This window comes from Macadamia integrifolia, chromosome 1 (genome assembly GCF_013358625.1).
Source record: "Macadamia integrifolia cultivar HAES 741 chromosome 1, SCU_Mint_v3, whole genome shotgun sequence".
Classification (NCBI taxonomy): domain Eukaryota; kingdom Viridiplantae; phylum Streptophyta; class Magnoliopsida; order Proteales; family Proteaceae; genus Macadamia; species Macadamia integrifolia.
Genome location: NC_056557.1, coordinates 34,532,526 through 34,545,493, shown reverse-complemented (window position 1 = coordinate 34,545,493; position 12,968 = coordinate 34,532,526). Strand labels below are relative to the sequence as shown.

At 37.8% G+C, this 12,968-nt stretch overlaps 1 protein-coding gene across 1 annotated transcript; it reads left to right on the top strand.

Moving 5' to 3' along the window:
• The first annotated feature begins 1,462 nt into the window (after positions 1 to 1,462).
• LOC122073478 (probable O-methyltransferase 3) lies at positions 1,463 to 4,725 on the top strand. The gene is made up of 3 exons (XM_042638078.1): positions 1,463 to 1,663; positions 1,928 to 2,191; positions 4,438 to 4,725. The coding sequence occupies exons 1-3, from the start codon at positions 1,463 to 1,465 to the stop codon at positions 4,723 to 4,725; spliced, it is 753 nt and encodes a 250-aa protein (XP_042494012.1).
• Positions 4,726 to 12,968: the final 8,243 nt, after the last annotated feature.

Sequence of the window (12,968 nt, the reverse complement as noted above, 5' to 3'; positions counted from 1 at the left end):
GCTATCCGCATGCATTCTCTTAGCCTTGACATAGAGTGGTTTGAAAATAGGAGTATATATAGGTGTCTTAATTTTCACGCTTCTACTGATTTGTTGGCCAATGTGTTTTGTTAAAAAACACTTGTCTATTTTATTAGAGAGGAAGTGTATGGCTCTTGTGCTAGACATAGAAGGGGGAAGATGATGGCCCCACCTCTCTGAAATATTGAAAAATCGACCCTCTGTTTTATTTATTTTTTATTTTTTTATTTTTTTTGCTAACGTTGGGTATCTAGTCCTTCGGCCTGACTAGTCCCGCGGGTCTATATTGACCCTACAACCGCATGAACCAGGTCATACCAGGGTTGAATGAGAGCCATTCAACTTTCACTAGAAGCAGTGAAAATTAAAAACCCCGTGTGAGTGGCCTAAGGTGTGCCTAGTGACCATGCAACTAGGAAGGATTTTTCTTTCCCTCAATTGATGCCCACCCTCGGTTGATGCCTCTATGCACCCCCTCAATTTCTCCTACGTTGGTGCAAAGACCATGCAACCAGGAAGCATTCTTCTTCCCTTTATTAACTTTGAGGAAATAGATTCTCTATGTAATTTACGATTTCAACACATATCATAATAACTGGAAAAAAAATTTGCTACTACCAGGGTTGCAACCAAGGTAGCTACAAAGGAAATAGAATCTCATGGGCATGTTTGAAAATACCCTCTTAGGATGAAATTTTTTCACCCCGATTTTTTCCACTTTCCTCATATTTTTTAATTATTGGCTCGAGATGGGGTGTGATCCGTGTGGAGGTGGCAAGGGAGAAGAAATTGAATATGAAATGTAAGTTGTTGATGATGGTAAATTTTTGTCACCAGCGTCAAAATAACCTCTTGGTCAATGATTTCTCTTATTAAATTGAAAGGAAAAATGTTTTCTATGGGAGAGTGTGATCCGCTGAGACACATTGCACATGGGGGCAACAAAACCAGCTCGCCCCCTTAAATGGAAAATGAACCCTTTGTGGTTGCTTTCTTGTGCATTTCTATTGACCCTTGTGCGCAGGCAGAAACCGCCAAAATAACCTCTCATCTTTTATGTGGAAGAATGTGGCCCTGTGAGACATATCACAGATGGGGGCAATACAACCAACTGTCGCTACCCCTCAAATGAAAAATGACCCTTTGTAAATGTTTCCTCATGCGTTTTCATTAACTCTCATGCATGTGTAGAACCGCCCACCCTCCCACAAGAAACGGTTCCCTAAATTGTAGGACAAGAGAACACTCCTCAACACTCCTTGTTTTCAATAGACAAAAGCTGCCTCCCTTTTGACTTGGGAGCCTTGGGTTTTACCCAAAAAAAACCAAAAACAAAAGACTGGAACCTTAGGGTGGGATAGCAAGTTAAAGGGATTGATCAACATTATAAAAGCACCAAGGGGAGCACTCTTCTTTTGTGTAGCAAGTGAAGGAGAAGGAGATGGACGAGCAAATGCAAGAACTTACGGCAGCAAGAATGAGCATCATAAGATACGCCCATGGTTTCATGGACTCCATGTCCCTGAAATGTGTGGTGGAGCTAGGAATCCCAGACATCCTTCGTAAGAACGCTAAGCCCATCACACTCCAAGACCTCGCCGCCGCTCTCCCATTGCCGGCGGTCAACATGGCCGCCTCCAAAGTCTAATGAGGTTCGCCGTTCACCACATGGGTCTCTTCAACTTCAACAGCCAGGATGGCACATACTGGTTGACTCGTTTCTCGGAGTGTCTACTCCGAGATAGCGAGACTTTCATGGTTCCCATGATACTTGGGACATTAACCGATTGGGGAATCGGAGCTTGGCACAGTCTAAGCAGCAGCATCCAAGGAGGTCCACCAGCATTTGAGAGGCACTATGGAATGAACAACTGGGACTATAAATCGGTTATTCAATGAATCACAGGAAAGGAACACAAAGGAGATATTTGGTGAGATCTTAAGCAAGTGTGGGTCAGGGCTATTTGAAGGGATTGGATCTATAGTGGACGTTGGAGGAGGAAATGGAGAAGCTGCGAAGGAGATAGTGAAGGAGTTTCCAAGCATCAAGTGTACTGTGTTTGATCTTCCACAGATGATGAAGAATAACTCGGAGAAGAGGAGTGAAGTGGAGTGGGTTGAAAGGGACATGTTTAACTCAGTGCCTCGTGCTGACGCCATCATTCTTAAGGTGAGTTCATGGTTTTAATTATAATTACTTGTCCCATACGCATCTTATGATCACCAGTCACACTCCATCTCCCACCTTATGGGCTGGTGATCCACAATGCTGATTTTGTAGCCCTAATTATTATTCATGCCGAAAGTGAATGAAACTTTGGTGCAAACGATAAGGTTGTTTTATTATGATCAAATGATTATAGTTTAAGTAAAAAAATAATATCAACGAAGTGAGGGTAAGGTTATGGACATTATGATCTTTCTCAGGCCTCATAACAGTAGGAGTCTCGTGAATTAGATTACACCCTGCCCTTTTATTACCCATACTTAAGATACATACATTATTAACAAAATTTTTAAGTATTCATTGAAATAAAAATTTAAAAACTCAAGACTAGTTTCAATTGATATTGATACAGATCGAATCGATATAAATGAAGATGAGATTGGATTTTACTGATTTACCTAACACAGCCCAAATAAATATAGTGAATCAATAAGGAAAATTTTGCTCTAAAGTTAATTAAAAAGTTATCTAAATCAAAAACCACAAATCTAGGTATGCGAATGAAAAATTGAAATTATTAATTTTTTTTTTTTCTAGAAGGTGGGCGTGGTTGGGTGGTTGTGTTAATTGTTCTTAGCTATATGTTGCCATCCTTTACATCTATCCATATATTTATGATTTCTAATCCTACACCCATCTCTTTTAATGGTTAGATTTAGCCAATAACATGCATTGAATGTGGTCGATCTGAAAGTGGGTCTAAATGTTTTCTAAGAAAGGGTTCCTAGGAAGGCCGAGTGGTGGCCTTTATGCCAACACAAGGACAAATGGGAGCACCTGAGTAAGTTTCGACAGTGACAAAATTTATGCTTTTCATGAAGGCTAAGATGATCATTTGTTCTTTTCTATGTTCCGTTCAAGGGACCATGTTTCTTTTTTAGACTTTTATTTTTTTCTATTTTTCTTTATATATATATATATATATATATATAAATTTACATTAAAGAAGCACAAAAAAGTGACCAATCCAAACTCCCTAACAGGGAGCACCCAAAGGGAAAGTTAGGAGAAAAACATAAAAACCTTCTCACAAGGAGATTTTATTCTCCGAGAAATTGGATTGGTAGATCTCAGGAGTGAACAAAAAAATATTTTAGAATTAATCTTATACTAATTTGGACTCGTTTTAAGTCCCTTCCTGGAATAACTTGACTAGTGACTCTCTTGTCCATAACTAGGGCTTGTATACTTTTTGGACGTAACCTCCATGATCCCAGCTTGCTTGCTCTACCTTGATTGTTGATTCCTTCTGAGTGTTGGTGTCTATTGTCTTCTAGCGTTGGGATGATGTAGTTTGCTCTTGAGGCTTTAAGCAGGTTTCTCTTAATGTGTGTATGTGCAAGCTTAAGCTGTCTTCTTTGTATATTCTTCTTCTCTCATCTTATTTGACCATTAAAAAAAATAGGTGTTTTGTGTAGGGATGTAACGGATACTCGAAAATCCGAATTTTTTACATTTGTATCCATATAGGAGTATTCATATTTAGTCCAAAATATCCGGATCTGAATTCGAATTATCCAAAAAATAATTATCCAATTCGAATAGATAATCAACTATAATTAAAAAATAAATAAATAATTAAAGATTTTAAGGGTTCTTGAAATTTAGACAAGTTTTAGAGAATAAGGAAAGAGCTAAAACAACTTGAGACATGGGTTGAGAGCAAATTGCATCTATTGAGGGGAGGAAGATCCGGGCTATACAAGTTAGGGATGTAAGCGGATAATCGAAAATCCTGATTCCATTCGCATCCATATCCATTTAGAGGTATCCATATCCAATAAAAAATATCCAGATCCAATCACATCCAATTCGTACTCAATCTGTATTCGATCTATTTACATATATTCATACTTATCCTGCACACAAGCCATGTATGTACTATTTGTATCCATTTAGAGGATTTACATTTATATCCATTTAGAGGTATTTGTATCCAATAAAAAATATCCAGATCCAATCACATTCAATCCGTATTCAATTTGTATTCCATCTGTTTACATCTATTCGTACTTATCCAGCGCACAAGCCATATACCATCCATTTACATGAATGGTTCAACCAGATGGTACAGTCTGGCCTCAAAACTATGATTTCATGTTCTCTCTTCTTAGCTATGTCTCTTAATCTTGAAACTAACATTGCAAAGATTTCAAAATAAACAATAGTTTTTAATTCCTACACTGCAGTATATCCTTCACGATTGGAATGATGAGAAGTGCATGAAAATTCTTCAGCAATGTAAAGAGGCAATACCAGTAGGAGGAAAGGTAATCATAGTTGAAATGGTGATAGACATTGATCAGGAGATGGACATGTACCCGGTGTTAGTGTCAGACATGTTAATCATGGTGGGTCTTGGAGGAAAACAGAGGACAAGAGAAGAATGGGAGAAGCTCATTCACGATGCAGGGTACAGCAAATGCAAAATAACCCCATTTTTACCTTTGGCTTCTCTCATTGAGGCTTATCCTTAGGGTCCGTTTGATAACGTTTCAAGAAACGCGTTTCTGTTTTCAGAAACAGCAGAAACGGAGTAAAAAGCGTTTGATAAAACTGTTACGTTTCACCTATTTTCAGAAATAGAAATATAAATTTTTACTTATTTATGGTTCAAGAAACGACCTAGGCGAAACAAGTTGAACTTGTTTCGCCGTTTCTGGAAACGACTTGTGGCCATTCTTTCATTGGTTACTATCGACTTCTAAAAACATGACTTATCAAACACCTTCAATTCCGTTTCTGTTTCTAGAAACGGAAATTTATGTTTCTGCCGTTTCTTGAAACAGAAACTGCAGAAACGTTATCAAACGGGCCCTTAGTGCAATAGGATTTAGATTCTCTCAAGAGAGAGAGAGTCCAGCCATATCCGATGACTGGTAGCACCCTGGGTATGCATCCCAGCACAATCCCAACCTCCCCCCCCCCCCCCTCTTTTTTTTTTTCCTTCTCCAAGAAATTATTATGTGATGACTGTAACGATCATATAATTGGGATAAGGCTTTGCAGTTGCTGTTTTGTTGTTGTTGTTGTAAGGATTATTAAAAGATATTGGTATTTACGAAACAATCAGCTTGTGAGAAGTAAGTTTCTCTTTCATTTATTTTTTCATCTTCCTCAATATTTGCAGAATTTACGTGTGGTGGTATTTTATTTATTTATTTATTATTATTATTATTATTATTTTATGATAAAACAAAATCAAGCACTAGAAGAAAAATAAATTTACATTCTGAGACTTGGTTAGATCAGTACTATAATTACCTAAACGTTGTCTACTAGCAATATCTACTATGAATTGCATCACAGGGTTACATGGTTTTCAACTTCAATTTTTTTTTTTCTTTTGCTAACGACGAGTGGCCAAGCCTTCGGCCTGACTAGTCCTGCGGGTCCATACTAACCCCACAACTGCATGGACCAGGTCATACCGGGGTTGAATGAGAACCATTCAACTTTCATTGAAAACAGTGAAGAGCACTAAACACCCCATGTGAGTGGTTCAAGTGTGCCTAGTGGGAGTTGAACTTAGGACGTCGGAGTTTACGGCTGGTACCAAGTTCGTTGTTCACCAACTACGCTACCCCCTTGGGTGAAAAATTGGCAACCAAGAGGTTCAAACTTGAGACCTTCTAATGAGTAAGGGATTTTGCACAGCACAACTCACCAACTACGATAGGCAGTTGTTTTTCAGACTTCAAATAAATATTCCAAAAAGTTGAGAAAGAAAGCCATGGCAAACTCTAGATGTTGGTTGTGATGGTACTTGGTGGGTGTCATTTAGAACATATTACTATTTTTTTTTTCTTTTATAGTCTCTTGTTTTATTTCTAAAAGTTCTTTTAAATCAAGAGTAAAAAATAACTTCTTTTTTTTTTTAAATAGAGGTAATTACACTCCCCACTCTTATACTATGCCCTAATATCACTTTCCTCCCACGTACTTTCATAAATACCACTCCCATCCCCTCTAGTTTGAAGATTCTTTCAAGAGTAATTTACAGCGTCCCCCCCTAGAGAATGCCAGTATTATAGGAATATCCCCTCTCTTTCACCAAATTAGACTCAGACCCCTACCGTCAGTCACTATTACATAATATACTAAGAATGCTGACATCAACAGTTCATTTTTTTTTTCTAAATACCATTTTGAGCTTATTAAATATGAAGTACCTAAAATACCCTTATAATAAGTCACTATTTCTTTCATCCAAATCAATTAATCAAACAATTATGTGTATTAGGAAAGAATCATCCATCACATAAGAGGCTATTATTTTTCTGTTCCTCTCTTTTAGACTCAAGATTCTGTTACTCATAACCCCAAGGGGTGGCTTGAAGGGGACATGAGATTCCGCCTCAGGAAGCGAGGTCTCGTGATCAAAACTTCGCCACTACATAATTCTTTGGGGCCACCCACCTTAGGTTCACTAGGGCCCAGAAGCTCCCGGTTCGTACATGGCGCAGGGTCATGTACGAGCCCAAGGAGGATTTAGTCGGCCTAAAGTCGGATACCCCTCCTGTCTACAAAAAAAAAAAAAAAAAGAATAAAAAAAAGATTCTGCTACTCATTCCTGCAACAGCTCAATAATACTTCAGCTCCTGCCAAAAAGATTTCACTATTTTTCCCAGTCTGGTCCATGACTTTCACTTCTGGGAAAAAAGTGGTAAATGATATCTCGTTCAAAGGGTCTGAGAAAATCAGAATTGCCAACGGAAGCTCAGCTCCAAACAAACCAACACCTTCTACTCCAGAAACGAACAAGTACACGGAGCAGAAACACAAGGTTACGACAACTAAAACAACGGCCAGATCTAAACTCCAATACCGCCCTCCCCCCCTCCCTCCGATCGTCTATTCTCAGGTAGTCATGGTAGTTCAATTACATCAGGCATCAGTTCTAAGTTCGAAACCAATACAATCAATCCAGAACATTGAAACTCCCCAAAATGGATCAAAGTTCAAAGAACATTGGGCCATAGCCATTCTCCAAAAGAGGGTTGTCTAAGAGAGGGGCTTATCGTGAGGGAGTCGCAGATGGCGGGGATAGGGTGGAACTTGTGGGGTGAAGGAGTTGCCGACAGTGGCGCTATGCCGCAAATTGCATCCTCTCTCTCTCTCTCCCTGCGCTTGATGTCTCGGTGAAAGTGAGAATATGTAAGGGTAAAGAGGAATTGGGTTAAAATGAGTTTTAGTGAAAAAGGGTTTAATGATCATTTTAACTCTTGACTTAACAATGATTGACTATAGGGGGTCTAAGTCTAATTTGGTAAAACAGAGGAGATGTTCTTATAATTATGACATTTTTCAGGGGATGGCATTGTAAATTACCCTTCTTTCAATCGTCCCATTAATCACTGACGATGTTAAAATGACATGTAAAAAGACACTATTACCCTTGTGTCTAATGCATATACTTTCTCTCCCTTTTTCCACCTCTGCTATGTATTTGAACTTCGATCATTGGTTAGACCCGCTTTCAAGCTCTCCTAAACCAGAGAAGAAGAGAGAGTGCAGCAAGGTCTTCTCCTCCCTCTTCCCAACTCATCTATTACAGGACAAATTGCACTTGCAACTTAGGGTAAGCTCCTCCCTATTCGCTTCTCATCTCTCTTTTCATCTCTTTCTCATCTTTCTTATCATCGCAGCAAGGGTCTCTACTTTCCCATTTTGTAGTTGAAACTCCACTCCACCCCTGTAGGCAGCAATCCAATAGACTGCCATGGTTCTAATTACAAAATCTCATCTATAAGACAAGGCATTAACTACCTTAATTTTAATTTAATCCAACGAGAGTGATAGTGCTTATGAAAGCAATTTCAAATTCCAATCTCCATCTTCAAGAACGCTGACTCACAATAGCAAAATTAGTACAAATAGAAAAACCCCAACAATCTAGAAAAAATAAGAAAAATCCTAGGAACCGTTTGATAATGTTTTTGTTGTTTCTACATCTAGAAATAGTAGAAACGGCTTTTCACGTTTCCAAAAACAAAAACAGATTTTTTGGACACAGTTTGACAATATTCAATTTCTGTTGTTTCTGTGTTTTATTGTTCCTAGAAACGGAGAAACAACCTAAAAAACGCTTGATAAAGTTGTTCAATTTCACCCATTTCTAGAAACATAAATCAAAATTTATGCCTATTTACAATTCTAGAACCGACTTTGACAAAACATGTCGGACTTGTTTCGTCGTTTCTAGAAACGAATTTGAAAGAAGAAAAAAAAGGTTGTTGTGCCTTGATAAATCTCCCAACTATTTAAACCTAAAAAGTGGCAACCGAACCCTCTCTCCTTTTTGGGCATCCAATGATAATATTGGGGTTTTTAGTAGCATTATGTCTGCAAAAAACGTTTCGAGAAACAGGTTTATCAAATACCAAAAAATCCGTTTTTGTTTCTGAAAACGTGAAAATCTGTTTCTGCTGTTTTTAGACACCGAAACAGCAGAAATGTTATCAAACGGTGCCCAGTAGTTGCCTCGTCTTCAATTTCAGAATTTAAAATTACCCATTTTTTTTCCAAAGCGGACAGCTATTAATGTTTTTCCTAACGATTACTGACAATTTTTTTTTTTTTTTATGAATAAAAAAGCCAATGAAATTCTCTGTATTTCTCCATGTCGATCGCGTCTCGATGAAGTTCCGAACATTTGTGAAAGAAATGATTCAAAGGAAGAGTTTGAGGAATACGAAGAGAGCTTAACATTCTAGTTTCTAGCATTGCTCTGCGGTTAGAAAGTGAACAGACAAGTAATGATAATGATAAGCATTTGCAGGTGCGCAAATGATTTTACTGGCATAATTTCGTTGTTGCCCAGAAGAGAGAGAGGGCGTCAACCATCAGAGAGAAGAAAGAATGGAAAATGTTAATAGCCATGAGGTTTCCTATTGCAATAGGTCACGGGGACATTATCCAAGGTTTTTGATTTCTTTGAGGTTTTCGAGATCAATTGTTTTAGATTGTCCGGCCACAATGAAACCCTTTTAGGGCTCTTAACGTCATTCTTGGTATTTTGTATGACGGAAGGGTAATTTAGAGATTAAACATCATATATTAAGGACGAGGTCATCACTTAACAAGGCTATCTAACGAAAAGGGTAGGATTGAAAGAATCTTCAAACTAGAGGGGAGGATATTGATATTTATAAAAGTACATCGGGGGAAAGTGGTATTAGGGTATAGTACAAGGGAGGGGAGGGGAGTGTAATTTCCTCTTTTAAATAATTTGAAAATGGCATATCATCGTAACATTCTTGTCATTGTTTCACACATTTGTTAGATATGGGACAGTGTTCTCTAATAAAGCAAGGTACTCTACACCTTCTCACATTTTAATCATTATATTTTTCATTCAAAAAAATTAATAAAATAATACATTGTGAGGAGGTGTTATTAGTCAATGGCTCAGAGAACCCTTTTCCGTTAAACATAGATGTAAGGGAAAAGGTTGGGCACAGTGGTGCGGTGCCCAACATGTGTCCCTCTCTCTCTCCCGAATGTCCCTCCCATCCCAAGCCCCCCAATTGGTTGAGCCGCTAGTTCCATGAAAGCTAACAGCAACCCGACCCTCTCCTTCTATATAAAATGATGAGATTTTATCTTCATTGAAAGAAAAAGTGTGTTATTAGTAAGGGATGAAGAACTCTCCCTGATCACGTGCCTCCTATGCCTAGACACAATAGTGCTCAAATTTACTATCCCCTCCCTTGTGAAATGAAAATCACATACGTGTTGATGCCCTTGTGCACGTTCTCATTGGTCCTTGTGTTGGTGTAAGGCCAAGTGACCAAACAAGGAACTCTTGTCCAAGAGTAAGATTACAAATGATTTGAGAACTGATGACCACCTTTAAACAAGAGGAATTAGTTGGGAGTATGGGTGTCAATCAGTCAAGCCAGGCCGGTTTCGATTGGGTCTAATTGGGCTTGCCCACTTTAGAACTTTGCACCCGTGATCGGCCTATTTAAGTAATCAGTCCTCATATGTAAGCATGGTCCCATTTATAAACGGTCCATCAGATACTAGTCTTTAATCGGGGTGAATGGGACTTAGACGGGCTTTAAACAAGCTAATGACATATTTATCTCTAAACAAACTATAATCGGATTTTAAACATGTTGGGCTTAGTAAATCGATTCTAAACAAGTTCTAATTAAGCTTTAAACATGTCTGCCTAAGTCAGGCTAATAATAGACAGTCCCAATCAGATGCCTATCGGGTTGCACCTTTGCATCGTGAATGACGATTATAATCAAACCAGGCTCCAGGTTAGAGCCCAACATGTTTATTCATCAGGCCAACTCAAGCTAAAAATGATCGGGTTTGGTCAGGCCTTTTAGGCCGGGGCGGGCCTGAAATTGACACTTCTAGTTGGGATAACATGTCCTACTCCGAAAGACGCACCTATTAAGGTAAGGACTAAGGAGTTCTCATCCTACTCATTCATAATGCACGGTATGGCAAATGCAAAATAACCCCAATGTTACAATTGCTTATGGCTTCACTCATTACAATTGCCTATGGCTTCACTCGTTAGAAAAAGGCTTATCCTTAGCAGAACTCCCAATCCCTTCTTTTCTAAAGTCAATGTTATGTTTCTACTCTTGTATGAATGAATGGATGTCCTACCTGAATTTTATAATGCCCAATGAGACTTTAGCCTACCTGAATTTTATAATGCCCAATGAGACTTTAGATCGACTAGCATTAGTTGCATGACATTGTTAAGGTTAGACAAAGTCTTCCTTCATCAAGTGGTAAAGTTCACCACTTCATCCTAGGGTTCACAGACCCCTATAGGGTTTCAGTACCTTTCCCGAAAAACCCTCATAATAACCTGTGTCAAGGAAACTTGGTTCTTTAAGATAACCTCGTTTAATTTAGGGAAAATCTGATCGTAACCAAACCAACAAGATGGTAACCTTACTTTTTGCCCCTTACATTATTCTCAAAAGTTATTTAATCAAGGAGTAAAAAATCGTTAATGCAACATTTAATGCAATTCCTGTATGAAATGACACATTTGCCTTTTATCGTAAAATTTTATTAAAAATTTTTTGAGAATAATACAAGGGGCCAAAAAACAAGACTATAACTTGGTAATTCACCACTTTGGTGACAAGAAGTTAATCTCATTCAATTCATAAGCATAATTTGTTTAGTTTAAGATGAAAGGGAAAAGGAAAAGGAAAAGGAAAGAAACAATGCAAACCAACACACCACCTCAGAAACATCCCACTTAAAAGTGGTCGGCTATATGAATCTTTACTCTACAAACAACTCTGTTTGAGTTCATACTAGAGTCGAGACCTAGCCTCTGCATGCCTTTCCATACCATTTCATCAATAGTCATTTTAATTTTACCCCTAACTCGTTTTGTTCCTTCATCTGGATCAAATCACTCCTTATTGAAGCATTCCAAGGCCTCTGTTGAACATGATCATGCCACCTTAAATGACGTTCGCAAAACTTATCCAAAATCGAGGCTACTCCCATATTTATATGATTCATGATTGTATGATAAAAATAAGTGTGTCTATGTAGTCTCTCTCATATGATCAACTAGTTGTTGACGGATAATTTTGAAAATTGGCTTATGTCAACCTTTTAAAATCAAACTTTAGGTTTCTAATTGATTAAGATTAATTCACCTTCTGGTTGTGAAGTGCAACTACATAATATCTACGAGTCTTCCTATTAATGAAACAAGGTGAAACCCTAGGTATGGTGTGCTACTAAATTTGCAACAGGACCTATATAGGAAATTTCCTCGTCTATTTTAATGATCAAATATAAGGAAATAACTGTATTAAATTAAGTTTTGGCAATATTGATGCAGAAACTATTTTTCCTAATGATCGCAAATGTCTCACTTTAAAAAAAAAATTACAGAAAATAACTATTAATTATAACTTTAATTTTAATTTCATTTAGCCTTTTTTATACATAATTAGTAAGCACATTTGATCATGATTAAGTGGGGGAAAAGAATCTAAGGAACCGTTTGATTTTATTTCAGCTGTTTCTATTTATAGAAACAACAGAAACGGTTTTTTTCGTTTCTTTGCTAAGAAACAATTTTTTGAATTGCAAAAAAGGTGTTTGATTTTTTTGTCTCCCGAAACATTTTCAACAGTGTAATCAGGTTCAAGACACGAGTGAAGGCACGATGTTGTAGATACACAACTCATGGGTGAAGGAATGACGTTGGAGTTGCAGGTACGCTTCGTGAAAATGAACTTCGAAAGGATGAAGGGAATCCAAAACTGTGAACTTCGCACAACCAAGTTGGAATCGTCGCATCTAGATAACAAGAAGTTTCAACAATGGGTTAGGGTTGAGGTAGGTCAAATGATGTATCAGGTTTTTCACAATTTTTGTCCCTTCCACTTGTTTCTAGAAACATAATTTCCATTCCTGTTTCTAAACACAAAAATAGGCATAAATTTCTAATTCTGTTTCAAAAAACAAGTAAAACAAAACAGAAAAGTCAAACGATTTTTTGGGTGTGTTTTCGTTTCTGAACACAGAAAAATGGAAAAACAAGTTCTGAAAACAAAATCAAACGGGCCCTAACCATCTAGAGGGTAGAATCCTCAAGCTTCATGGGTGCCAATAATCAATATACCATCACTATTTTAGGAACGGATTTTTTTTTCAACTTCTTGCATTGTACTTAATAAAACATTCTCCCACCCCACCCCTCCCCACCCCC